At 40.7% G+C, this 24,875-nt stretch overlaps 1 protein-coding gene across 1 annotated transcript in view; it reads right to left on the bottom strand.

The window, feature by feature from the left end:
- Positions 1–9,402: 9,402 nt before the first annotated feature.
- Positions 9,403–24,875, bottom strand: part of LOC124483773 (echinoderm microtubule-associated protein-like 6) — a 32,790-nt gene continuing 17,317 nt past the window's right edge. Inside the window, exons 15-42 of the mRNA XM_047044322.1 lie at positions 23,589–23,694; positions 23,089–23,182; positions 22,520–22,620; positions 22,153–22,355; positions 21,829–21,940; positions 21,246–21,373; positions 20,934–21,075; positions 20,642–20,794; positions 20,358–20,489; positions 20,127–20,215; positions 19,857–20,024; positions 19,550–19,751; positions 19,296–19,422; positions 19,127–19,205; positions 18,420–18,549; positions 17,943–18,041; positions 17,589–17,609; positions 16,484–16,657; positions 13,851–14,059; positions 13,372–13,529; positions 13,058–13,172; positions 12,774–12,962; positions 12,242–12,414; positions 11,937–12,099; positions 11,713–11,816; positions 11,167–11,320; positions 10,834–10,934; positions 9,403–10,519 (exon numbers count right to left, since the gene is read on the bottom strand). Coding sequence (XP_046900278.1) covers positions 10,495–10,519; positions 10,834–10,934; positions 11,167–11,320; positions 11,713–11,816; positions 11,937–12,099; positions 12,242–12,414; positions 12,774–12,962; positions 13,058–13,172; positions 13,372–13,529; positions 13,851–14,059; positions 16,484–16,657; positions 17,589–17,609; positions 17,943–18,041; positions 18,420–18,549; positions 19,127–19,205; positions 19,296–19,422; positions 19,550–19,751; positions 19,857–20,024; positions 20,127–20,215; positions 20,358–20,489; positions 20,642–20,794; positions 20,934–21,075; positions 21,246–21,373; positions 21,829–21,940; positions 22,153–22,355; positions 22,520–22,620; positions 23,089–23,182; positions 23,589–23,694 — 3,651 coding nt within the window. The 3' untranslated portion in view covers positions 9,403–10,494. The remainder of the gene's footprint in view (positions 10,520–10,833; positions 10,935–11,166; positions 11,321–11,712; positions 11,817–11,936; positions 12,100–12,241; positions 12,415–12,773; positions 12,963–13,057; positions 13,173–13,371; positions 13,530–13,850; positions 14,060–16,483; positions 16,658–17,588; positions 17,610–17,942; positions 18,042–18,419; positions 18,550–19,126; positions 19,206–19,295; positions 19,423–19,549; positions 19,752–19,856; positions 20,025–20,126; positions 20,216–20,357; positions 20,490–20,641; positions 20,795–20,933; positions 21,076–21,245; positions 21,374–21,828; positions 21,941–22,152; positions 22,356–22,519; positions 22,621–23,088; positions 23,183–23,588; positions 23,695–24,875) is intronic.

The following is a 24,875-nucleotide window of genomic DNA, read 5'->3' as shown; positions in this document are numbered from 1 at the left end:
AACCTAGATTCTAGGTTAAAAATGTTGCCAGTCTGTTGCCTATGACCAACGGTTGCTACGTTTTTCCAGCAAGTTCAAGTCATTCCAGTGTTGTCCTTTTACCTTCAAATTCGTTCAACCCAGACTTCAGCAACAGTTTTTTTGCTAAATTTTCACATTTTCCTACAGCTCGTTGTCGTTATCTACCGCTTATCAGGGGGTCAGGTCGCAGGGGCAGCAACCTAAGCAGGGAGGCCCAGACTTCCCTCTCCCCTGCCACCCCCCGGCCCAGAACACCTCACCAGGGAGGCGTCCTGATCAGATGCCCGAGCCACCTCAGCTGGCTCCTCTCAACGTGGAGGAGCAGCGGTTCTACTCTGAGCCCCTCCCGGATGACCGAGCTTCTCACCCTATCTCACACCCTGCGGAAAAAGCTCATTTCGGCGAGGTGAGGGTAGGAACGTAGATCGACTGGTAAATAGAGAGCTTCGCCTTTCGACTCAGCTCCTTCTTCATCACCACGGAACGATGCAGAGCCCGCATCACTGCGGACGCCGCACCGATCCGCCTGTCGATCTTGCGCTCCATTCTTCCCTCACTCGTGAACAAGACCCCAAGATACTTGAACTCCTCCGCTTGGGTCAAGATCTCTTCCCCGACATGGAGATTGCACTCCACCCTTTTCTGGTCGATAACCATAGCCTCAGATTTGGAGGCAATGATTCGCATCCCAGCCGCTTCGCATTTGGTTGCGAAGTGAGAGCTGAAGGTCGCGGCCCGATGAAGCCAACAGGACCACATCTGCAAAAAGCAGCGACCCGATCCTGAGGTCACCAAACCGGACCCCCTCAACGCCCTGGCTGCGCCTAGAAATCCTGTCCATATAAGTAATGAACAGAAGGGCAGCCCTGGCGGAGTCCAACCCTCACCGGGAACAAGTTTGACTTACTACCGGCAATGCGGACCAAACTCTGGCACCGGTTGTACAGGGACCGGACAGCCCCGATCAGGGAATCCGGTACCCCATACTCTCGGAGCACTCTCCACATGAGCCCCGAGGGACACGGTCGAACTCCGGTCCCCCTTTTTAAAAAGGGGAACCACCACCCCGGTCTGCTAGTCCAGAGGCACTGTCCACGCGATTTTGCAGTCGTGTCAAGGAACTCCGGGCGGACCTCATCCACCCCAGGGGCCCTGCCACCGTGGAGCTTTTTAACCAGCTCGGCGACCTCAGCCCCGGAGATAGAAGGGCCCCCCCCGATGTCCCCAGACTCTGCCTCCACGTCGGAAAGCGTGTAGGTGGAATTAAGGAGGTCTTCGAAGTATTCCTTCAACTGATCCAGGATGTCCCCCGTCGAGGTCAGCAGCGAACCATCCCCACCGTATACAGTGTTGATAGTGCACTGCTTCCCCCTCCTGAGTCGCCGGATGGTGGTCCAGAACCTTTTTGAAGCCGTTCGGAAGTCATTCTCCATGGCCTCGCCGAACTTCTCCCATGCCCGGGTTTTTGCCTCCGCGACCGCCAAAGCCGCGTTCCGCTGGGCCTGCCGGTACACATCAGCTGCCTCTGGAGTCCACCACCGGGTTCGAGGGTTACCGCCACGACATGCACCGACCGCCTTGCGGCCGCAGCTCCGGTCAACCGCTTCAACAATGGAGGCCCGGAACATGGCCCATTCGGACTCAATGTCCCCGGCCTCCCCAGAGACATGATCAAAGCTCTCCCGGAGGTGGGAGTTGAAGCTCCTTCTGACAGGGGGTTCTGCCAGCCGTTCCCAGCAGACCCTTACATTACGTTTAGGCCTGCCAGGCCTGACCGGCGTCCTCCCCCACCATCGAAGCCAACTCACCACCAGGTGGTGATCGTTGACAGCTTCGCCCCTCTCCTCACCCGAGTGTCCAAAACTTTCGGCCCCAAGTCCGACGACACGACTACAAAGTCGATCATCGAACTGGGACCTCGGGTGTCCTGGTGCCAGGTGCACATATGGACACCCTTATGCCTGAACATGGTGTTTGTTATGGACAAGCCGTGTCTAGCACAGAAGTCCAACAACAAAACACCGCTCGGGTTCAGATCGGGGGGGCCGTTCCTCCCAATCACACCCCTCCAGGTGTCACTGTCATTGCCCACATGAGCATTGAAGTCCCCCAGGAGGACGAGGGAATCCCCGGGAGGATTGCTTTCCAGCACCCCCCCCCACAGACTCCAAAAACGGTGGGTACTCTGAGCTGCCGTTTGGTAAGTAAGCACAACCAAAAGTGAGGACCCGTCCCCCCACCCGAAGGCGGAGGGAGGTTACCCTCTCGTCCACCGGGGTGAACCCCAATGTACAGGCACCAAACCGAGGGGAAACAAGTATTCCCACCCCAGCTCGACGCCTCTCACCAAAGGCAACTCCAGAGTGGAAGAGAGTCCAGCCCCCCTCAAGGAGACTGGTTCCGAAGCCTATGCTGTGCGTGGAGTCCAGGCCGGAATCTTTCTACCTCGCGCACCAGCTCAGGCTCCTTTCCCGCCAGCGAGGTGACGTTCCACGTCCCTAGAGCTAGCTTCTGCAGCCAAGGATCGGACAGCCAAGGCCTTCGGCTGCCACCCGTCTCACACTGCACCCGACCCCCATGACCCCTCCTTCGGATGGTGAGCCCACTGGAACGTGAACGTGAACGGGAACGTGGGACCCTCACGTTGTCTCTTCGGGCTGTGCCCGACCGGGCCCCATGGGAAAAGGCCTGGCCACCAGGCGCTCGCCATCGAGCCCCACACCCGGGCCTGGCTCCAGGGGGGGGGGGCCCCGGTGACCCGCTTCCGGGCAGGGGCAACTGAGAACCATTGTTAGTTTTCTTCATGGTAGGTTTTTGAGTCACGCTTTGTCTGGTCCTTCGCCTGTAACCTGTTTGCCTTGGGTGACCCTACCAGGGGCATAAAGCCCCCGACAACATAGCTTCCAGGATCACTAGGACACGCAAACCCCTCCACCGCGGTAAGGTGGTGACTCACCTTTCTGCAGCTCATCTTACTGAAATTTTGCATTTTTCTTCTTCTTTTCTTCTGTTTTCTGCCTTCATCTTGCTCCAGGTCTTTTCAAAAATACCTTTCACAGCAGTACCTTCCAACTGCCAGTACTTTTGCATTTTTCTTCTCTTTTTTGTACTTTCCTGCCATGAGCGATTTTCCCCTGAATAAATGTCAATCTTATTTACATTTAGGAGCACATTTTCATTTGAATCACGATTTCATCTGAAATTCTTCATTTACTACCGCCGGTAACGTTGTGGTTAGAATAAGCTTCAAAGGGGGTTCTTTATGATTGAATTAATGCAATATGAGTAGGCTAAATGCCTGCAAATATCACGAGGAGGGAAAAACGTAGGTCCATTTTAACACCGGTCTGCCAAATGTATTAGTTTTGATTCAACTAGCGGTCACCATTCCCTCTTGCAGGGGAAATAAGAAGACAACTAATTCATTCTACACTTCATTCTTTGTATTTTAAATTTACATTTATGCATTTAGCAGACACTTTTATCCAAAGCGACTTCCAAGAGAGAGCATTACAAAAGAGCATAGGTCATTGATCATAACAACAAGGTAGTCCCAAACATTGCAAGCAGCCAAAACATGAAGCATACATTGTGAAAAACTAAACAAGTGCCAAAGGGAAGACCCATAAGAGCATGCAGTTATACAAGTTACAAATTAAAACAACATGAACCCCAAAAAGTGCAAGATTGTACCTGTAGAAGAACAATCAACAGTAAAATATTTCACAGCGAGTACAAGAGTTCAAGAGTTAACTTCGTTATAACTAACCTACAAGGGCAACAAGTCTCTCAATAAGTCATTGTGATCCTGGAGGAAACTAACATCAGGTCCAGCCAAGCATTCCTAAGTGCCGTTGTACTCCCGGAACAAGTGCGTCTTGAGCCTTTTTCTTGAATCTGATTCGGGCGTTTATGGGTAGCCAGTGGAGAGAGATGAGGACGGGGGTAACATGGGAGCGTCTGGGTAGATTGTAAACCAGGCGGGCTGCTGCGTTCTGAATCCTCTGAAGAGGGCGGGTTGCACATGCTGGGAGAACAGCGAGCAGCGAGTTGCAGTAGTCCAACTTGGAGAGGACCAGTGCTTGGACTAGCAGCTGGGTGGAGTGCTCAGACAGTTATCTCCTGATCTTCCAGATGTTGTAGAGGGTGAATCTACACGACCGGGAGACTGCAGCAATGTGGGCCGTGAGGGAGAGCTCGTCATCCATGGTACCGTTGGATTCCCTGGATCAAGAAGAGTCCAACATGACCTCAACTATGACGTCATACAAAAGCGTTTTTTTGCTACTCCTCCTACAATTCTTGTCGAATCTTTTTCAAAATTGCCACAGATGATTTTCAGACCAAGCCTCACAAAAGACATTACATGAAGTTTAGATTTTTGCAACTGTTTGTTAGTTACAGCCAATGAAATTGAGCAACTGATCCGGAAAATAAGAAGTGAGGTCATATCTTAGACAATCTTTGATGCATTGACTCCAAACTTGGTGTATGGACTCAGGGCCCTCTTATTAAGAGGTCCGAGACAGGTAGTGTCATTTGACCTCTAGGGGGCACTACAATAGGCATGATTGTGTGTTGACCAATAACTGTAGATTTTTGTCTTAAGTGAATCCTTTGTCTTGTGATATCTCAGTAGATCCCATACCTGACACATGTTAACTTGTGATACCAGCCAAATTGATGTGGCCACCATTTTGAAGAATATAAAGTTTTTTCGCTACCTCTCCTATAAAGTTGTCCCATCTTCACCAAATTTGGCACAGATCATCTTCAGACCACAAAAGACATCACATGTTTTTTTGATTTTCTAAACCTTTTAACTGGAACAGCCAATCAAAGCCATCAACCAAGCCACCATAAAATAAGTGAGGTCACATCTCAGCACCTCTTTACTGCCTTGACACCAAATGTGGTATAAGGACTAGGGACCCTGTTCTAAAGAGGTCCAATGGGTCATGCCATTTTAACTCTAGGTGGCGCTGCAAAAAACAAACATTCGGCACCAATTATCTTCAGATCAAGCCTCAAACGTTTTTGCATGGTTTTTGATTTCAAAACTGTTTTTCCAGTAAAGCTGATCAAAGTCGGCGATGAAGCCGCCAAAACAGGAAGTGAGATCATATCTCAGGAAATGTTGGCTGAATTGACATAAAACTTGGTACAGGTGCTCGGGACCCTGTTCCAAAGAGGTCCACCATAGGTTGTGTCATCTAACCGCTAGGGGGCGATCCTGTGTCTGACACATGTTAACTTGTGATACCAGATGAATTGATGCGGCCACCATTTTACGTTTTATAAAAAGTTGTTTCCCTATTCCTCCAACAAAATGTATCCAATATTCACTAAATGTTGTGAATTTGGTCATTTCCAGCACTGAGAATAGCTCACTAGGATAAATTGGTGTCCTGGCAAGGGCAATGTAAGAGGTTCGAATCCAGCCAAAGCCTACGAGCCTGCCATATCACTGGTTTTCTGTTTAGCGAGACTGTAAGCCACTGCAAAGGCAGCCAGGTTCAATGCAGTCGCTAGCTACCTGTAGTCTAGCTGTATATAGTCATGGCAATCCTCACACAAACTATCAAAATTATTTTAGAATTTTGAAACGGTTTGATCGGTACATCAAAATCTGCGGCAAAGCCTGCAAACAGGAAGTTGGGTCGTATCTCAACAAATCTTTGATGGATTCAAAGCTGCATTTACTCGGAACCCTGTTCTGAGGATGTCTAAAATGTTTTTCATTCATTTTACCTGCTTGACCACGTCATTGCTTCTTGCAGCTATATTTAAATACTTGTTTTCCGTGTCACTGTCTGTCTTTAATTTACCTTATTTTCGTCATTTTTTAAATCAGTGGCTTTAAAAATATGACAACATTATTGAGACGTTTTTATACAACAAATACCATAATATATAGCATGTTGAAAGTGTTTATGTAGTCTTGGGTCTTCCTCTTGTTGTGTTTAGTGGAGACGGTGTATCTACAAGCTGTCTTGTAAGCTGTCTTGTGTCTACCTCTTGTTGTGTACTGTAGACTGAGTTGGCTGGAGGTGGGAGACTGAGGTGTCAACATAATCAAACGAGCAATAGGTCTCGGTCTGCTCTAAAAATTATTTCCCGACCTTTAACCTTCGTCAATGTCTTTCTTGCTCTGTCCTTAAACATCTAAAGATTGTTTTTTAATCTTTTCACTCTATAGCCTTTATTGTACAAACTCTACAAAGGCATTGTCTCCTCTCTCTTCAGCCTCAAAAAGGTCACTGATAACAGCACCTGAAGCTAGTTTTCATGATGTTATGTGATTTCCTCCCTCCAAGGTCTGGTTAAATGGGTTGATCATACATTTGATTGTTGACATGATGTTTTGAATATCCTTTTTGTCTTTTCACGATTCATGCAGTTCACTGTGTTTGAGTTATGAGGTGCATCTATGCACTGCATCCTTGTTTAGGGAGAATCCAGTTAGTCCAACTTTAGTTTTGGAGTCTCTGTTGGCTGTTTGCTTCTATGACCTAATTACAGGCAGTGTTTGCAAAACCATACTCCTGTTGTCTCTGAGCAACAAAATCTCCACATTGTACCTGTAGGTATATGCAACATGTGTGTCCTCCAGACTGTTCATCTCCAGCCAATAAGAAGAAAGGCTTATTGCATAGTTTATCTGATCATATAAAAAAAAAAACATGGGAGCAGATACTCGGACGACTAGAGGGGCATGGTATTCCACATAAGATTATAGGTCTTCTTTGTCCTGCCCGTCCTCTGCCCTGCCCGCCCTCTGCCGTCTGTGCTTTTAATAAGCATGCAATGTATGTCAACTCATTTTCAAATAAAATGTGGTGCACTTAGATTGTAACAGCAACATTGATTTTGCAGTAGGTTATTTGTATACACTGACCCCACTGTACATCTTGCCATACAGAATTTCATACACACCTTCTGTTCGGGAAACCTTCTCCAGAGCTGCATTTTCACACCTCTCACGTGCTTTAGCGATATTTGTTGTGTTAATGAAGTTACTGTAGCCCCCTTGTGAAATCCAACATTACCTAGCATATGGTTCTGAGGTGCTGAATTTAAGTTTAATCTTTACACTGCTTTTTCTACAAGAATGCTTTCTTTGCTGTCAACATTTTGCAATTGCAATGGACTAGACTAAACAACTAGCTTCAGTAAATGGGTAGATTACTTTTTGGTTTGCTACCTACATGCATACAGCATTCCATGATTGCAACTACTTGTGGCCTTGAATACACTGCAAGCAATACAATTAATTGTGCACATGCGTGTATTATGCTAATGAGGTTTGTTTTCCAACTTGCGATATGTATTGATAAGTGTTACTGATATGGTATACCTACTCTTGGCTAATTATAATTACGTATGTCATTGACATTATTGTCATTATTATATGTCTAGGCGACACACACTTAAAACAATACTGGACATTTATTTGAACAATATTCTGCACATTTCATTATCACTTAACTGTTAACTTGCTCTGATGACTAATAGCAGCGCAATAGTATAACAAATATGCTTGTTTAAGTGGAATGTTGCAATGTTTCACTAGAGAATACCTGAATTACCCATTTGTTTTACTTTTTTCCATATATGTCAGTCACACACTGACAATATACCAGCTCACCAAAATGCACGTGAATGTTTACTTCCTACTTTACTCGCCTTGAATATTGGGGTATACGATTGGTGTATTTTATGAAGGTGTCATGTATATGAGTTCTTATTGGATGCGGACCATAGTTGTTCGGAAAACATGCCTGTGTCGATAAAGAAACAAAATGTTTGTTCCTTGAAAATTGTGCAAGAACTGGACATACCAACAATTTTTTTAACAGTTGAAGAAAAGTTTAAAAGCGATATGGAAAAATCCAGCTCCTCTATCGTCGGGGATCGTTCAAATGCACGATTTTTAGCTTCTTCGTCCCACCTCCTTCTACTTGCCCGTTGAATGTAGTGGTGGTCATTTGAATGACCTGCTTTTAATACATATACATACATAATATTTCCACTCCATTTACACAATACATATATATTCGTAGGCCTACATAATAGCATGACGACATTTGAATGCACACGTTAAGTTTCAAAACAAGTTAAATCTTGTCTTGAAAATCCTGAAATGTCAATAAAGTTATATTACATATTTTAGTTTATTCATAGATAAAGCTGTCCTTGGAGGTGTGGGCAGATTTACATCATACTATTACAAATATAACCGAACATCTAAATATAATTTATCTTGCATGTCAGAAGATTGTGAGGCAGTGCCACTGCTCTTGATCTTCGCTCAACAAAGTTTAGATCTGTGGATATAAACTAGTGATGCATAGGAAGGTGACAACCTCCTTAAAAACATCACTGTCACTCTTCCTTGAGCCCCAAAAATGGGTAGCCATACCAAGTCCTGTCAGCTAAAAAAAAAAAACACACGTCCGCTTTTCTGAATATCTTCCACTGTGAAGCAGTAATTGAAACACTTTGCACCCCTTACAATTTGCATCTGCATGCTTCCCAATCAACACCAACCTACTCCCCAGAACAGAGTGCTCTAGTGTCAACCTGGATCGATAGCCTCTTTCCCTGGCTACAATTTACAATCTGGACTACCACTGCATGGTAATCCAATCAGCAGGCGACTGTCCCAGACCCACACCCAGCTAAACAGTGCCAGCATCTCCTCCCAGCGCTAGATCCCCCATGTGCCTGAAAAGCTCTATTTCGTCCAGGCGCAGTATCGTGGCCTGCTTGCCTCGCTTGTTGCATCTTCTGCATTGTAAAAGACAAATTGACTATCAGCATTGTCCATGGTCCTCTTAAGCATTTTGCACTCCAACTCCAGCAGACACCTTCCCCTTCGTACCCAACTTTTGGCGTTATGTCCACTTCCTTCAAACTTCCGTCCACCAACACTAGTTATGATAGCTAGAAACTTAGGACAACATAAAGGTGGGGTGGTGACACATTAACTAACCAATTGGTAGCTGCTCAATGACACAATAAAGAAAATAGTGTGACATTTACATAGAGTAGAATTTGCTTCCTTTTGTCTACTGCTTTTCCACCTGCTGTGCATCACCAGGTGATTAACATGGAAAATGGTTGGGTTAAAATTCAGCAAGGCAAAATTCACCTCTGAAAAGTGCTAGGTACAGAGTTTTAGAGCGTAGGGTGAGTGCAAACTTATGTGAATATGATCACCTTCATCCTGATATTTTTGCCATGTTTAAATGAAAAAAGAAAAATGTTTAATGTGATGGGTTTTTTTTTTTACATTACACAAACAATGCTTTTACTTTATTTGACCATTAAGAAACAACAACACTTTTATAACACTTCCATGCTTAAACATATCTGGGTCTTTGTTTGTCAAATAGTTATTTTGCGCTACATTATACATATATATATTTTTTTTCTTTGTTATAGTTGAGACATAGCTTTCAACTTTTTTTTATAGATGACAGCACTATGTCCATTTTTTAATTTTTACTTTTCAAGAAATGTTTTGCTCCTGAGTTGCACACCTTATATTTTTCAGAAGACAACATGTAAAACAGAGAATGTATATTCCTTTACATTAGGCATGAATAAAAAACACACATAATATTTATCACACACATACATCATAAAATAATACAATTGCACGATCTATAGCACCATAACTGTATAAAATAATTTAATAACAATTAGAAGGCACTTACACATCTGAGTTAATGGCTGAACATACAACAGTCTATTTACTCTATGTAATGAACTAACTGTTTATTTTCTCTCTATCCAAATGTATATTTTCACGAATACTTTACAGCCCTCTACACATATTTATTAAAGCACCAAACCTCAATCCTAGATATTAATGTTTTTACTGTCCAAGCCTGAAAGAGTAACTAAACACCAAAACCATTATTATTATTATTTTCCTGTTTAACACTCATGCACGGTTTAACACATAAATCCTGATGATCTTGATTGCAATGATTATTTGCAAAAGAGGAATGAAAGGGGAGTCAGGTGTGGGGAAATTATAGAGCTATTTTGGTGCCAGCACAGGTTGAATCTGGTTTTAATCTGTGAAAAAGATTTCAAATTTAGCACTCACTATCATCATTTAGTTGGCATTATTATAACATGAACTGCATGCTCAGAGCATTACGTCTAACACAGAAATGGCCTGTTTAGTTACTCTTTTAGGTCTGCTTATACAAAAAAAATCAGACTTTTTTGGCTTATTTTTCACTTTTCACCACTAGTATGCAAAAGTGAAAATGTACGGAATCAAAAACTGGAATCCCCTTTAATTACCCTGCCATTTCAGAGGTTGATAGAAATGATCAATCCACTATTTGTAAATGCAGCATTTCAGGAGTACAGCAGCTCTGATTTTTTCTTCAGGCACCTGGTTCCTTTTTCAACATCTTTGAGAATTTTCCAGTGAACTTTGGTGATGCTTTTTCACAAGCATTTCCATACAAACAAACTGCATGCAAGAAAATTAAAAGAAAGAAATGAAAAGACGAAGATGAACATGTGAGGAAAATATTAATAATAAATTGTAATAGGAGCCACTAAATCAATGTGAAGGAGAATAAAGAGGTTCTTGGCCATAAAGAGATCTTCTCAAAGACTACAGCTTGATAAGCAGTATTCAATATGTAATTTGCCAGTAAAGATAAACTAATTGACTATTACAGTGATGCCAAAACTACTTGGCTTATTATAAAAAATGAAAAAAGGTGAAAGAGGTTTTATAACCAGGGACCTTACATAATAAATAAACGTTTGCAGACTTACCTGCAGTCATTGCCTCCTGCACTTACAATATATTTATCATCATAGGAGAAACGTATGTTTGTCACATGGGCAGAGTGACCAAAGTAGCGCTTGTGTTTGGCCTGTAAACCAGAAGATTATAATTACATTTTCATAGCCAAAAGCAATATAAATTAAACATGATACCCAGGTAGTACTTTGACACCATCAAACAAATGTTCTTTCTGTCTTCTTCAAGAAGATATGGATGTGAATTTCGAAGTAATCACCTCGCTTTTTCAAATGTAACTGTAATCTCATGTCATTTTTTCCTAAAGTGAACTGGATCACGCAATTAACACAGCATGAACTTACAAATTTTTCTGTGCATGGAAAGTCAAAGAGCTTAACAAGCCCAAAATCATCCCCGGTGACCACATTGAGACCAGTGTGAGACACGCAGGCACAATTAACATCTGCCTTTTCAGCATTTCTCGGCCACACACCGATGACTTCATCCCCTAATACACTGAAAACAAGCACAAAAATCCATAAAATTAAACATCAGAATTCTTGTTTTATTTTAGTAAAGCTTAGTTTCTCTGTGTATGTTGTGATAATTTTTCTTTGTCATTGAAGGCTTTGAACTCTAAGCTTATGAAAGGTACAAGAATGGAAATGTAATTCTTAATTATTTGAAATCAGCATATTTATAAATGTTACAAAGACAATTACATGGAATCAACAGTTTACAAAGTATTACTTGATTTAGGTGACACCTTAGAAATGTGCCTGAATGCATGTATTTGTAACTTCTCACTAGGAAATATGAGCTTCCAGCAGCAAACTGACAAGAAAATGCTTGAGTACTTCATAAAGGAATCCTTCATGGAGACAAGCCAAACAAGTTCTTATCCTTACCTTGTCCAAGTGGCCCAAGTTATTCTTTCAATGATTGCTTGCTCTGTTACCATCTTCCCTGATGGAACTTCATGAACCTGACGGTTGTATGTACCTGTAGATACCTGTGACGACAAATGAAAAAAAAACCTGCACATGAACTTCTCCTGTGTAAACATGCGTAAGACGTTCTTTTTCACCATCCTCCCTACCTCATCTATACATATTTGACAATTGTCTCTTACCTCAATATACTTGCTGTCAGCCGAGAAATCCATTTGAATGACAAAGCCTGCAATGTCCTTACAGTAACCAATACGGTTCAGAGATGGACCCAGAGTCAGATCATAGAAGTCCACTGCACTATCCACTGAGCCAACCGCGAGGAGACAGTTATCTGGGCTGAACCTGAAGGAAAGTCAGATGTGCACACATTATGTGCATAACTCAGGACTCAGATCTTATTATCTTTTTGTTATTCAAGGTTTTGAAAAATGTGAACAATTTGTGTAGAGATGGATAATAGTGTAGGGCTAGTAGTAGGGCTTACCGAATATCTTGGATCCCTACGCTTCTATCTCTCTTCTTGCCCCACACGGTTAAGGAGTTGACTAGGAGGACTATAAATTCTCCATTTTCCATGCCAATGGACACCATCTCTCCATTCGGGCTGAACGCTGTACACTTGGCTGGATGGCCCAAGCTCACTTTATTAAGAAGTTTCTAGCAATGGAAGGCACAGAAACAGTTAGAAGCAATGAAAATGACAACCTAAACATTTCAAGTCAAATTGTTGGTTTGTTCAATATTGCAGTCATGTATTGCACTTTTGAGTTATTAAGGCCGTACAAAACTAACCTGGCACTACAGCAGACAGACAGAATGCATTTTGTATTCTCTAGGAGTTGCAATCCCATTTCCCAACAGCAGTGTAAAATCCAGCAAGGGGGTCTAACCTGTCTGATCTTTTTCTCAGTCTAATAAGCTCAATTATGTGTAAGTCCCCCTGCCTTGTCCATGACAACAAACACATACATTGAATTTCAGGCCATGTTTCATTTTCATCATGATTCACCACTCACTTTATCAGCAAGGTCCCATATTCTTATTGTGCCGTCATCACTGGCTGAGATGAATACGTCTTTGGAGGGGTGTGTTGCTAGTCCCCAGATTCGCCCCTGAGTATGTCCATTTATCATGGTGTTGGAAGCTGCATTCTTTTCACCCACTTCAATGATTTCTCCATCTTTTGTTCCCACAAGAATTTTTCCCTTTATCAGAAATGAAAGTAAGAAAGCTTACAAAATATTTTACAACAATAAACAGAAGCAGAATTGACAGATTTCAACACATCCTACATACATACCTTGCCCCGACACACGGATCGAACGTTCTCCACGGCCTGACCCGTCTCCAGTTGGAACGCCCTGCATCGCTTCATCTCTTGGTCCCACAGCTTCACTGCTCCCCCTTCTTTGGTTCTGTTAAACAAAAACAAACAGCTTTTTACTCATGACATCCCCTATGATATTGCCATCAGTTTGTGCCAAAATGGTATTGTGCCTAATACACAGCATCACTCGAGCATAAGACAAATCTACATCAGGCCCATCCCAATTATTTGACCGCATTTAAAAAGAGAATTCGGACCAGGTGCAATTAACACCCTGTTTTACTCACGGCCTCTCCTTTCCTCCGGTGACAATGAGGCCGTCCCTCAGGGTAGTGTACATGGTAAAGACTGGTCCTGTGTGTGCTTTGGCCACCACCCGCACTAGGAAATGCTCTCTCCACACATACACGTCACCGTTTATGGCACCAGTAAATGTCAGGTTATTCTGTGAAGGGAGCAATTGAAAATGCAACTGTATGAGTGTTTAACATTCTTGTAAGATATATGCACACCGTTCCTTGTTTTGACTCTGGGTAGCTCTAACTGTCATTGTTGACTCCTTGGACAATGACACTACTGGTATCACATTTATAATATTACAAGCTATTCTCTATGTACAGTTTTCTGAGTAATAATGTGTGACTTGTTATATATTGGTAAAAACTATTCAATGTGAAATGTCAATCATACAGTTCTTTTTTCAACTGTCCCTAGGTGTAATAAATTGTATCAGCTAGTGGTGAAAAAAAACACCAGTGATACTCACAGCTCCAAAAGCCACAGATAACATTGTCTGCATTCTGCCATCTTCCACAGCACCAATCACTCCTTTCTTATACATGAGAGAGCCTCCGACTAAGGTCCAAAATTTGATATGTTTGATCCCCACAGAAACAAACTGAGTGTCTGAATCTGGCCGGAACTCTACCACAAAGATTCTGTCAGCATGGCTGCCTTTACTGGTCACCTTGGTGCCTATGGACAAAAAAGAAATAAAAATACTAAAATCTAAGTTTTGACCAAGTATATAAAGCAATGTTGAAATTGTAACAAAACAATCAGTGATGATGTTTGACTACACTAGCAATGCACCCTTACGGAAGGAAAATATATTGCAGTATATTGGAAAATATGATGTGATATATTAGGCAATATATGTCCATATATGTGATTTAATAATTATATTGTACGGAAATGCATGGGCTAATATATTGATAATAAATATATTACTAATATATTATAAACTATCATATATATTCAGGTAATATGTTGCAATATATTGCAGAATACAGCAATGATTGCCGTTTTCCATATATTGCAACAAATTCAACATGAATATATGATATATGTGTTTATATATCCCAAAATATATGCAATTTTAAATCTATAAATACCACCATAATGTATTCTGATTTATATGGGAAAATGTATTGGTAATATATGTAAAGATATAGTGTCACATGTATGTTTAATATATGGTCGAATATATTTGAATTATATGTAAAAAAAATATAGCTGTAAGCAGCAATGGCGAATTCCTCCTTCAAAATGGCAAAATATTGTAAAATTGATATAATAGTTACACCGGGATTACCCAGAAAACTAGAAACTGTTTTGTAAAAAAAAAAAAACGCCTATGTCTGGAGTTGAACCTGGAACCCTTCGGTTACCAGCACAACCTCTCATCCAATTGAGCCATTCCAAGATCTATACTTTGCTGTGTTCAGTTACTCAATAATAAAATAAGACGTTTCTCCTATGGCAATCATGGTCACATTTGGTCCAAGCTCAAACAGCTCTAATTCAGTCATATTTTCACATATTAAGGTGAAACTTTGCAGGGTACTTCAGGGGGAAGTCACCTTAAAGCCTATTCCTGACGGGGGAATCCTAATTATATGGAAAGATATACATGAAATAAATGTACAGATATGTGTTCAATATATTGTGGAATATATTTGAAATATGGGTAAAATTATATGGAAAAATATTTGAAATATATGACAATGATCGCTTCCAGCAAACCTCTTTTGAATTAGCTACTTCCCCCTAAATAAATGTCAATCTTACGGTATTTACGTGTTTGGGGGCAAATTTTCAGTTAGCAGGTGGTACTGTTTGAATCGGGATTCCATTTGAAATACTGCCGTTGACAACCTTATTCGAATACCTTCTAGATGGCTGAGCGGTTAGGGAATCAGGCTATTAATCAGAAGGTTGCTGGTTCAATTCCTGGAAGCGCAAAATGAAGCTGTGTCCTTGGGCAAGGCAATTCACCCTACTTGCTTCGGGGTATGTCCCTGTACTTACTGTAACTTACTGTAAGTCACTAGATAAGATCGTCTGCTAAATGACTAATTGTAAATATCACCATATATGTCTGTACATTGTATGGACATGCTCTCGTATATGTACACATGCATTGTACAATATATCTTTCCATGTAATTTTACATATATTTAAAATATATTCTACCATATATGAAGCATACATGTGACACCATATCTTTACATATATTACCCATACATTTTCCCATATAAAGTGGCATAGATTATGGTGGTTATTTATGAATACATAATTGCATATATTTTGGGATATATAACCACATATATTATATATTCATGTTCCATATATTGCAATATATGGAAAACGGCAATCATTGCTGTATTCTGCAATATATTGCAATATATTACATGAATATATATTATAGTTTATAATATATTAGTAATATATTTATCATCAATATATTATCCCATGTATTTCCATATATAATATATTGGTCAATGTAATGGAAAATAATATATTACAATATATTAAAATGTATTTCAAATCATATATTGGTAAATATATTTTCTTTCCGTAAGGGTACTCTGCACCTGCATCATGCACTCATTCACAGAAATGGCTTGAACTGAGTTGTATGTACAACAAAGAAAGTTATTGAAAATGTTTAATGTTTTGGAAATAGATTCTGTAAATTTTATTTTCAATTTTGTTCAAAATATCGCAATACGTATTGTATCGTGAACCCAGTATCGTGATACGTATCAAATTGTGAGCTGTGTGTGTCGTTACACCCCAAATCTCCACCCTAACACAGTACTGTATAAGTACGCTACCTACAAGGTATTAAGTAGAGTGGGGGGCTATCCGATTGCCCCACGATTGCCCTGAGCTAGCCAATCTATCTTCTTGAAATACATTATATAGATTATTAAAATAAATAATTATGCATTCTTTTGTATATTTAGTTTTATTATATGACATGTTTTTGTGTGATGCACACTGAGTCTACCTCGTGTATGAAATGTGCTATTTAAATAAAGTGTCTTGCTCTATGAAACACCGGACAATTTCATGTGTAGCAAGGAATCATTTACAGTCTCCAAGTGGTCTTACCTTCCTGCCAGCGCCACACACTGATAGTGTGCTCAGGCTCGACTCCCACAGACAACAGCAGCTTTCCCGTGGCGCTGAAGTTGACATAGCCAACCCCCTTGGCATGGGAACATCGCAAGACGGACAGCGTCTGCTTGGTCAAAGCGTCCCACACGTGGATAGAGGGGGCAAGGCCTGCACACACAAAATCCTTTGTTGTTTCAAAGTATCGTAACCCAAGGTGAACAGATGTATTTAGACAAGGGCAGTGTATAGCAAAGGGTTTGAGGTTTAACTGATGGGAATATTGGCATGTTGAACTTTACAACCCCCCTAGCTTGTTTAATACAGGCTTGATTGTATTCATTTAAGACTGGTCAAGGGTTGGTATCAACATGCAGCACCTGTTTGAAAGTGCAGTACTTGAGACGTGACTGAGGGTCTGATTTAGCATTAATGTGAGAGCAGGGAAATCTGAAACTGTAGACCACTGACAATCTTGTATTTTGCTACTCAGACTCTCTATGGTTACAACAGTACTATACTTATGTTTCTAATGTTTTATCCAGTTTTGACTCTTGGCTTTTCACACGCTAGTACAGTATATGGCAATTTATCCAAATCCTTCAGTCAAATGCTGGTAAATATTTTAATTTCATGTTTTTATTTATTCTATTTTATTCTATATAAAAAATTATACGTAAAAATAATCCTCAATCGTACCTTCGTCATACCAAACACAAAGGTCTCCTTTGCCAAGCAAGGATTCATTCATAGTCAGACTTGCTTCAATATCATATCACTACCACTGCTAGGGGGGTTACACACTACATTACAAGGTACCGTAGATGCACTTAACATGACCTGAACAGGGGGGCTCGCACAATAAATACTCACCACAAACTTCAGAATCTACACAAAAAAACGTGGGCAGTAAATAATACCAGTTGTTAAAAAACATCCTCCTGAAGTTGAAATAAATTGCAGCTTTAAATGGGGTTACTTGGGTGTGTTGCATGCATGAATGTTGTTTAGCAGTCACAACCATGAATGTTAGTACCGTGGAGAAAAAAAAGATGTGTGGCAAAAGAAAACTGACATGAAGAAGAAAAAAACGACGTCTTACCTGGAAGATCTGTGACATCGCCTGTCATGTGATGAACAATAACAGGATGAGGAAGCGTCAAAAGAAAATCAGTGCAATGAGTAAAAGGGTCAACTTGCATCACAGTGCTCAATCAAAAGCTACAAGTTAAAAAGCTCTAGATGGCTTGCTCTTGTTATTGTCTTGTTATTGTCAATTGAGAAATAAAGGGATGGGGATATTGGAAGTAAAGTACCTTCAAAACCTTTATTATAACATGTCAAAAAGAAGGAATTGTATGTACAGACAATCTCCTTTTAAAAGAAGCCAAATGTAGAATGGGGGATGACATCAATGGAGGCCACACAACTTTTGAGTGAATGTGTTCTCACTCACCTATCTGCCCTGTAGCGATGATATTTTGATACTTTGGGTGTTGATTGACAGTGAGACAAAGAATGTCATCGGTGTGCTCAAGGTAAAAACTTTGCGTCCCTATAAAGAGAGGTCACTGTTCAATATACAGTAAATCTACTTTTCTCTGAACACCCATGATGTGGGCTAACAATTGAGCTGACAATGTAGATAATTATTTATAGTCTTCAATAACTGACTACCTAACCCTAACTTCACCCATATGCCATGAATACTAGCCCTAAATCAAAAAACAACAACCTCAAACTAACAATAACTTAATCTTTCTAAAGCTAATTATTTGTATGATTAAATACTTGAAGGACTTGATTGACTCACTGAGATAAATATATCAACAATTATTTCAAATATTGTAAATACTAGTGTTTGATTTTCTACTTTGACCACCACTTGCATTCTACATTGCAGGTTGTTCCATGCTTTTGTCCCCATACACACCTGCAGAGAGGTTTTGTATGACAACTGCTGCTGCAGTATGGAAGATGATATCTGCACCATCGTTTAGGTAATGAAGGTTGTTCCGACAATCAAAGCCCCTGTAACCAAACACATGCTCCAAGGCCAGCTCCTAAACAAACACAGAAACAGACACACACCCACACATACACACACATACTTTCCCACTACAGTTATCATTCAACATGACAAAGTCAACCACTATGTTAAACCACACAGTTGAACTAACTGTTCCTGGCAATGTTCCCTCTAAGCTGCGCGCCTGCGCGGCCGTGCAGACCAGTTGAAGGACTTGCGCACTAGATTTGCGCACAAAATAAAATCAGTATTTTTTAAATTATCATTTTATAAAAACTATAAATGTTCAGTTGATCGGTCAAAAGCAGCGAAGCCCACTTTATACGTTTCAATGTCACTCTAAGCTACACGCAAGCTTTAAACAAAACGACGACCCTGGCGCTCAGCTCAAGCTTTGACTAGCAACGAAAATCAGGAACGTTACCTTACAGGCACCCAAAATAAGGGGCAGTTTTACATTTAAACACAAACGGCTTGATGAAATCGTTCAAACGGACACAAGCTATGGTCCAGGTAGGCTGGTGAAGCTCACACAGATTTCTATTTGCTCAGTGTGGAAAAGAATTTGAGGGAACATTGGTTCCTGGACAGATTTAGAAAGCATGACAAACCTCAACTACTTTCTTCTTCTTGTTAACATTGTTCTTCACAAGCTTCTCTGGCAAGGGAGCAGCTCGACTAACAGGAGGCCTGCACACACCAAACACTGAACACATTAGTATGGATAACTGCATACAGTGGACCTCAGATACATGTCAGAAAAGGGGAATTCCACTCTACCTTTCCTCCACTGCCACTTCTTTCTGTTGCAGGTGGGGCTTGGTGCCAGTCATGCCACGAATGCTGACAGCGTAGATCTTGGTGACATAGTCTATGCCCTTTTCTCGTGCAACATCGCTGTCATATCCTGAAAAACTAGACAGTATGAGGTTTGGCTTCAGGGATAATCCTTCAATATTATTTTGTGATTATTAATAGAATTTTTTTGTCATAACTTTAATGAATAAGTTGTCCAGATTTCAAGTGTTGCAGACCTCCATCCTCCTCTGCGTCGTCGTCAGACTCCTCGCTATCCACCGCCTTGTTCTCTTTGTGCCCGGAAGCTTCTCTGGCCCAGATCATGAGGGCCGTGTCTGAACCCCCTACTGACAGCAACATGGTGTCGTCGCTGGACCAGCGAACGTTGGTCACATTGGCACTGTGCCCCACATACTTCTTAAACTTGGCAAACTGGCCCTGGAGCAAAAGAGTGTATGAGGATACAAGCACACCTAACTCTTGCAAAATAATGTGTGTGTTCTATTTGTACAGTTGGACTTATTTTAATGGAAGTGCACTTACCTTAGAAGGAAAGCCAAATAGCTTTAGAAAGCCAAAGTCATCTCCTGTGGCCAGGAGTTTACAGTCTTTGGTGAGAGAAGCAGCATTGACAAAACTCAGTGTTGGCCAGATCCCTTCACAGGTAGGGCCCAAAACTGACGTCCAAGTGGCCCATTCAACCTTTTCAAACTTTACAGACACACACACAGTGTTTCTGAGTTAAAATATATGTATGTAAGAGTAAGTGCTGTATGTCACACAATTTGAAAAAAATTTATCAAATTTTCAGACCTCTGCCACGTTAATGTTTTGTTTCCTTCCTCTAGGAGCTTCGAAGAATAACTGTTCTTTTGTACCAGTGTTGACCTGCAGCAATTTACCTGTAATTAAAATACAAATTGATAAATTGTAGTAAACTTGATTACATTAATCAGTCCTTTTGCCATGCCCGGGTAAAATACTGTTGGCGTAATGGATTTTCAAATGTGTTTTGACGTGACGATTTGTTTTTCTGGCCCTTACCACGGGTATCCCAGTCTATGTGGGTGATGTAGCTGGAGGCTCCTTTACAAATGCCAACTCTTTTGCTTGTGAGAACATTGTAAATGTCCACAAAGGTGTCATGGGAAGCCACTGCCAGATACTTCCCAGCATCTGGCACACATTAAGAGATTAACAAAGAGAAAATTGTTCTCACAATTCCACGTAGAATTTGTACAGATACTGTATTTAGAAATGTACTACACTAATCATTCAATAACAAAACAAACCAATCGAAAAATAGATAGCAAAAAAAAATAACACACCCTGGGAGAATCGTATATCAGAGATAACCTCTTTCCGGTGATGAAAGGTCACCATGTCTTCCAGGGTGTCAGCATTCACAACAAGGAAACTACCATCATTCAGACCCACGGCTAAGGCTTTCCCATCAGGAGAAAAGGCACAACACCTTCCACCTAAAGCAAACACATACACACACACACATACATACACACACACACACACACACACAAAGGACAACACAAAGTTGGATGCAATTTCAAGTAGTTACTCAACAGTACTGGTAAAGAAAGGCACAAGAAACATTCAAGTTACCTTTCTTAAGTTTGCGGACAGCCACCATGCGATGGTTGGCAGACAACTCCCAGATGCGAAGAGTTTTATCATCACTAACAGTGGCACATACTGGCAGCAGGGGATGGGCAGCCAAACCCCAGACCTCACCCTCCATATGACCCTGAAGAAAGCACACAAACACAATGAGACAATGGGGAACTGCCCGGGAAAATAAATCCTTCACAGGAGCTATTGTCCTCCACTCTCAGTGTAAATGGTTGTACTGTGTGTCCCTGTTATCTTTAGCTGTTGTGGAAGCTGCTCATCCCAGGGTTGGAGGAACCCACACACCTGAACCAGCAAGGTCATGGGGCCACTTTTGTCGATCTCCAAAATCTCGCCGTTTTTGGTTCCCACAAGGATGTGTCCATGTCCAAGAGTGATGGCTCGGATAGATGGGTTGTCCTCCAGCAGTAATCCTAATAACGTGGTAAAAAAAAAAAAAAGTTAATACAAATTATAGTCACGCACAGTAAAAGTACGATGTTTTTATGGTTTGGGAAAAGCCTCAAAAGATTTTTTTTTTAATGATCACTACAACCCTAACTTTACCAATGCATATACGAGGTGTTTAATGACCAACGTATTTACAAATAATGTAGTGTAACTTATATATTTTAAGGAATGTGTGACATGAAAACTACCAAAGAGTGGTATCATTTTTGTAAGCAGTAACGGGGTGTTTACAATGTGAGTTGATCTGCCAAAGGGCTTTGCGATTTGAAGGGAAGTGCAAACCAAACCATACTATGAAATCCTTATAATTTTACTACTATTATGTATAAATACAAATATAGTATATTAACATTGGGGGGAAAAAATATTTTTCTCAAAAGATTTGTAAATTTGTCAAAATTGTTACATAGTACAGTACCTTTAGAGGAAGCAGACAGCACCGCTCTTTTTATCGCATAGGTCTTTAGGCACCTGTCAAACATATCGTCCCAAAGTTCTACCACACCATCCTTGCCACCAGTCACAAACCCCTGCAAAGGAAGACTTGTGTCAAACAGAAATCAGAACATCTTCATGCTCTGTGTTTTCAAGGAACGTAACATTATTTGTCTATTTGTCTCAGTGTTGCTGGAAGATGGATAGGAAGTAAAACAGTAACATGGTTATATCCCTTTGTATCTTTAGGATGGATATTATAGATAAATAGTTTTGTAGAAATAGAGAAATGTGATGACATGACTACCTTGTCAAGCGAGCACATGGCAAACACTGGACCGTCATGGGCCTTTATGGTCTTCATTAGTGTCGTCTCTCTCCAGATGTACACATCCCCCGTGGTTGCCCCGGAGAAAACCAGCTCCTCAGAGCGCCCGTAGCAGACAGACATCATGGTCTCCAGCTTCCCCAGGTTCCCAAAGATGCCCCTTTTGAATGTAAGGCCTCCACCTGGAGTAGACACATGCATTCATCCAAATGCCTCTTTAACTTCATAAACAAATTAATTCCGTTAATCCAGTTTGTGAATGGAGAACACGTTTTTACGTATTTACGTTATTTAACCCGTATTTAAGTCATTGGTCATTTAAGTATGATAAGTAACCATGAAATACCTGTGTGTTGCCAGAACTTGATGTGCTTTATGCCCACGGTAACTAGCTTGTCCATACGAAAAGGGTTGCACTTCACGACAAACAGTTTATCTTTGTGTCCCCTAGGGAACAAATGGGTCCAGTCACACACACTATGTTTTCGTTCAGTTTCAAGTTACTTTATTTATTTCATATTAGTTGTATTCATCATGTATTTATATATATATTTTCCTGTTTGATCAAACCATTTTCATATACAGTAGTAATAAGATAATAATAAGACTTTATTTATTTAGCACATTTCATACAAGAATTGCAGTTCAATGTGCTTTCCATAAAATCAATAAAAACGATAATACAATAAGTGATAAAAAATAATAACATTAAATGAAAAAATTAAAATTAAAATGTAACTCAACAAAATACAAGCATCAGTCTTTGCGGTATCTCGAATCCGTCTTAGACTCGAGCTGCTTTTGCAGTTTCCAAAACATACAGTACATACAGTACGTGTATGTTGTTTGTATTCCTTCATTGTGTAAACATGAATATGTAATTGTTAGCCTGCGCCAGATTGTCTTGATCCATACCTTGCTTTGGCCAGCCTCTCGCCTTTCTTCCAGTCCCACACCACAATAGAATGAGATTCGTCGATGCCCAAAGAAACAAGGCTTTTCCCGTCCACTGCATGGCAAATGAACAAAGGGGCCATTCATCAAGCTATCCTTCTATACAGCCACATGAAGTCAAGGTTATTGAGGAAAATGACTCTCAGAGAAGGTTTCTAGAGTACTAGAAAAGTCAATTCATTATTTTTTTATAGGCAGCTCTGCGCTAAGCTAGGCAAACAATTTTGTCAAACAAACAAAATTTACTGTACGAGTAATCTCAACATTTATTTGAGATACTATGATAAACTCATCATCATACAGAACATTCTTATATATATAACTGAAACCCCTACAATTATTGAAACCACTTTCATTGACCCTTACTTTGGGTTTGGACAGTGACTTCCAACAGAGGGTTCCCCTGTTGTGTGTAGATAATGCCATATAAACATTCCTCCCAGTACACTGTGATGACCTACCTGTGAACTCCAGAGCACACACACCCCTCAGGTGATGCCCCTTCAGTAAGGACAGACACTTTAACGTTTGGATATCCCACACATGGATGGCTGGGTCTCTGCCAACCTAGGAATGGAGACAAATCAATCAATCAAAATTAATTTATTTTATGAGAAAATAGCAAATGGTTTATACATAAAATCTACTGTTTAAAATATATAAACAAGGTCCCTTGTGCATTTCAATCCCCTCTACTGTTGTAGTTGTATAGCAATACTAAGAAGTATTTAGTCACTTTTTGTGTTGTCTATATTCATAGCATCGAGAGTCTAGGAGCCAAGGGTTTTTGCTAGACCTCTGATGTGCCACAGTAAAATATCTAGTTAGTGTTTTAACAATTTACTGTATTAGTCAATGCATTCATTTAGATAATCCCCTAAAAATAAGAAATGCAGTATCCCAATCAACGCTTGTATAATCAACACAGTTGAACTGAAAACACAAACTGATGCATGTCCGCAGAATTCCTTCTGTACTATAATTATGGAGTTAGATTAGTTTCATAATTCAAACAAACAAACGCAACACGATTCAAACAAACTTAACACGATCCAAACAAACGTAACACGATTCATACAAACATGACACGATTCAAACAAACAAACGTAACACGATTCAAACAAACGTAACACGATTCACAAATGTATTTCGTGATTCACAATTGTAACGCGATTCACAAATAAATGACCGTATTACATTCGTTTGCAACCTGACAAACACAAGTTACAAATCCCTGCATTCGTTGGTGTGAATCCTTGCATTCGTTCGTGTGGATTTTTGGAACTTTCCTGACGCGCTTTGATCCACAAATGCATTTTTTCTAAAAGATATCCTCAGCAGCCTATCAGATCGTCTCTTCCAATTTTAGCCAATCACATTAACGTGTCTATGTGGACTTCAACAACCTGCCATAATGACGGACATCGTCTCCTTCAGATCATGAGCAATGTCGTCTGGTAGCATGTAGGTGAAATATTGCTTGTTAATCTTATTAAACCGATGATCATACCTGATTAAATATTGTTGAGAATGGCAGGATTCATGTTTAGTCATTTTCCGTGTTTCCTAGGCTAACGCAGAGCCCGTTCACCCATATTAGACATTCTCCGGTGATTGGCTAAAATTGGAAGAGACGATCTGATAGGCTGCTGAGGATATCTTTTAGAAAAAATGCATTTGTGGATCAAAGCGCGTCAGGAAAGTTCCAAAAATCCACACGAACAAATGCAAGGATTCACACCAACGAA

This window comes from Hypomesus transpacificus, chromosome 21 (genome assembly GCF_021917145.1).
Source record: "Hypomesus transpacificus isolate Combined female chromosome 21, fHypTra1, whole genome shotgun sequence".
Lineage (NCBI taxonomy): Eukaryota > Metazoa > Chordata > Actinopteri > Osmeriformes > Osmeridae > Hypomesus > Hypomesus transpacificus.
The sequence above is the reverse complement of the archived record's forward strand: the minus strand, read 5'-3'. Positions and strand labels throughout refer to the sequence as shown.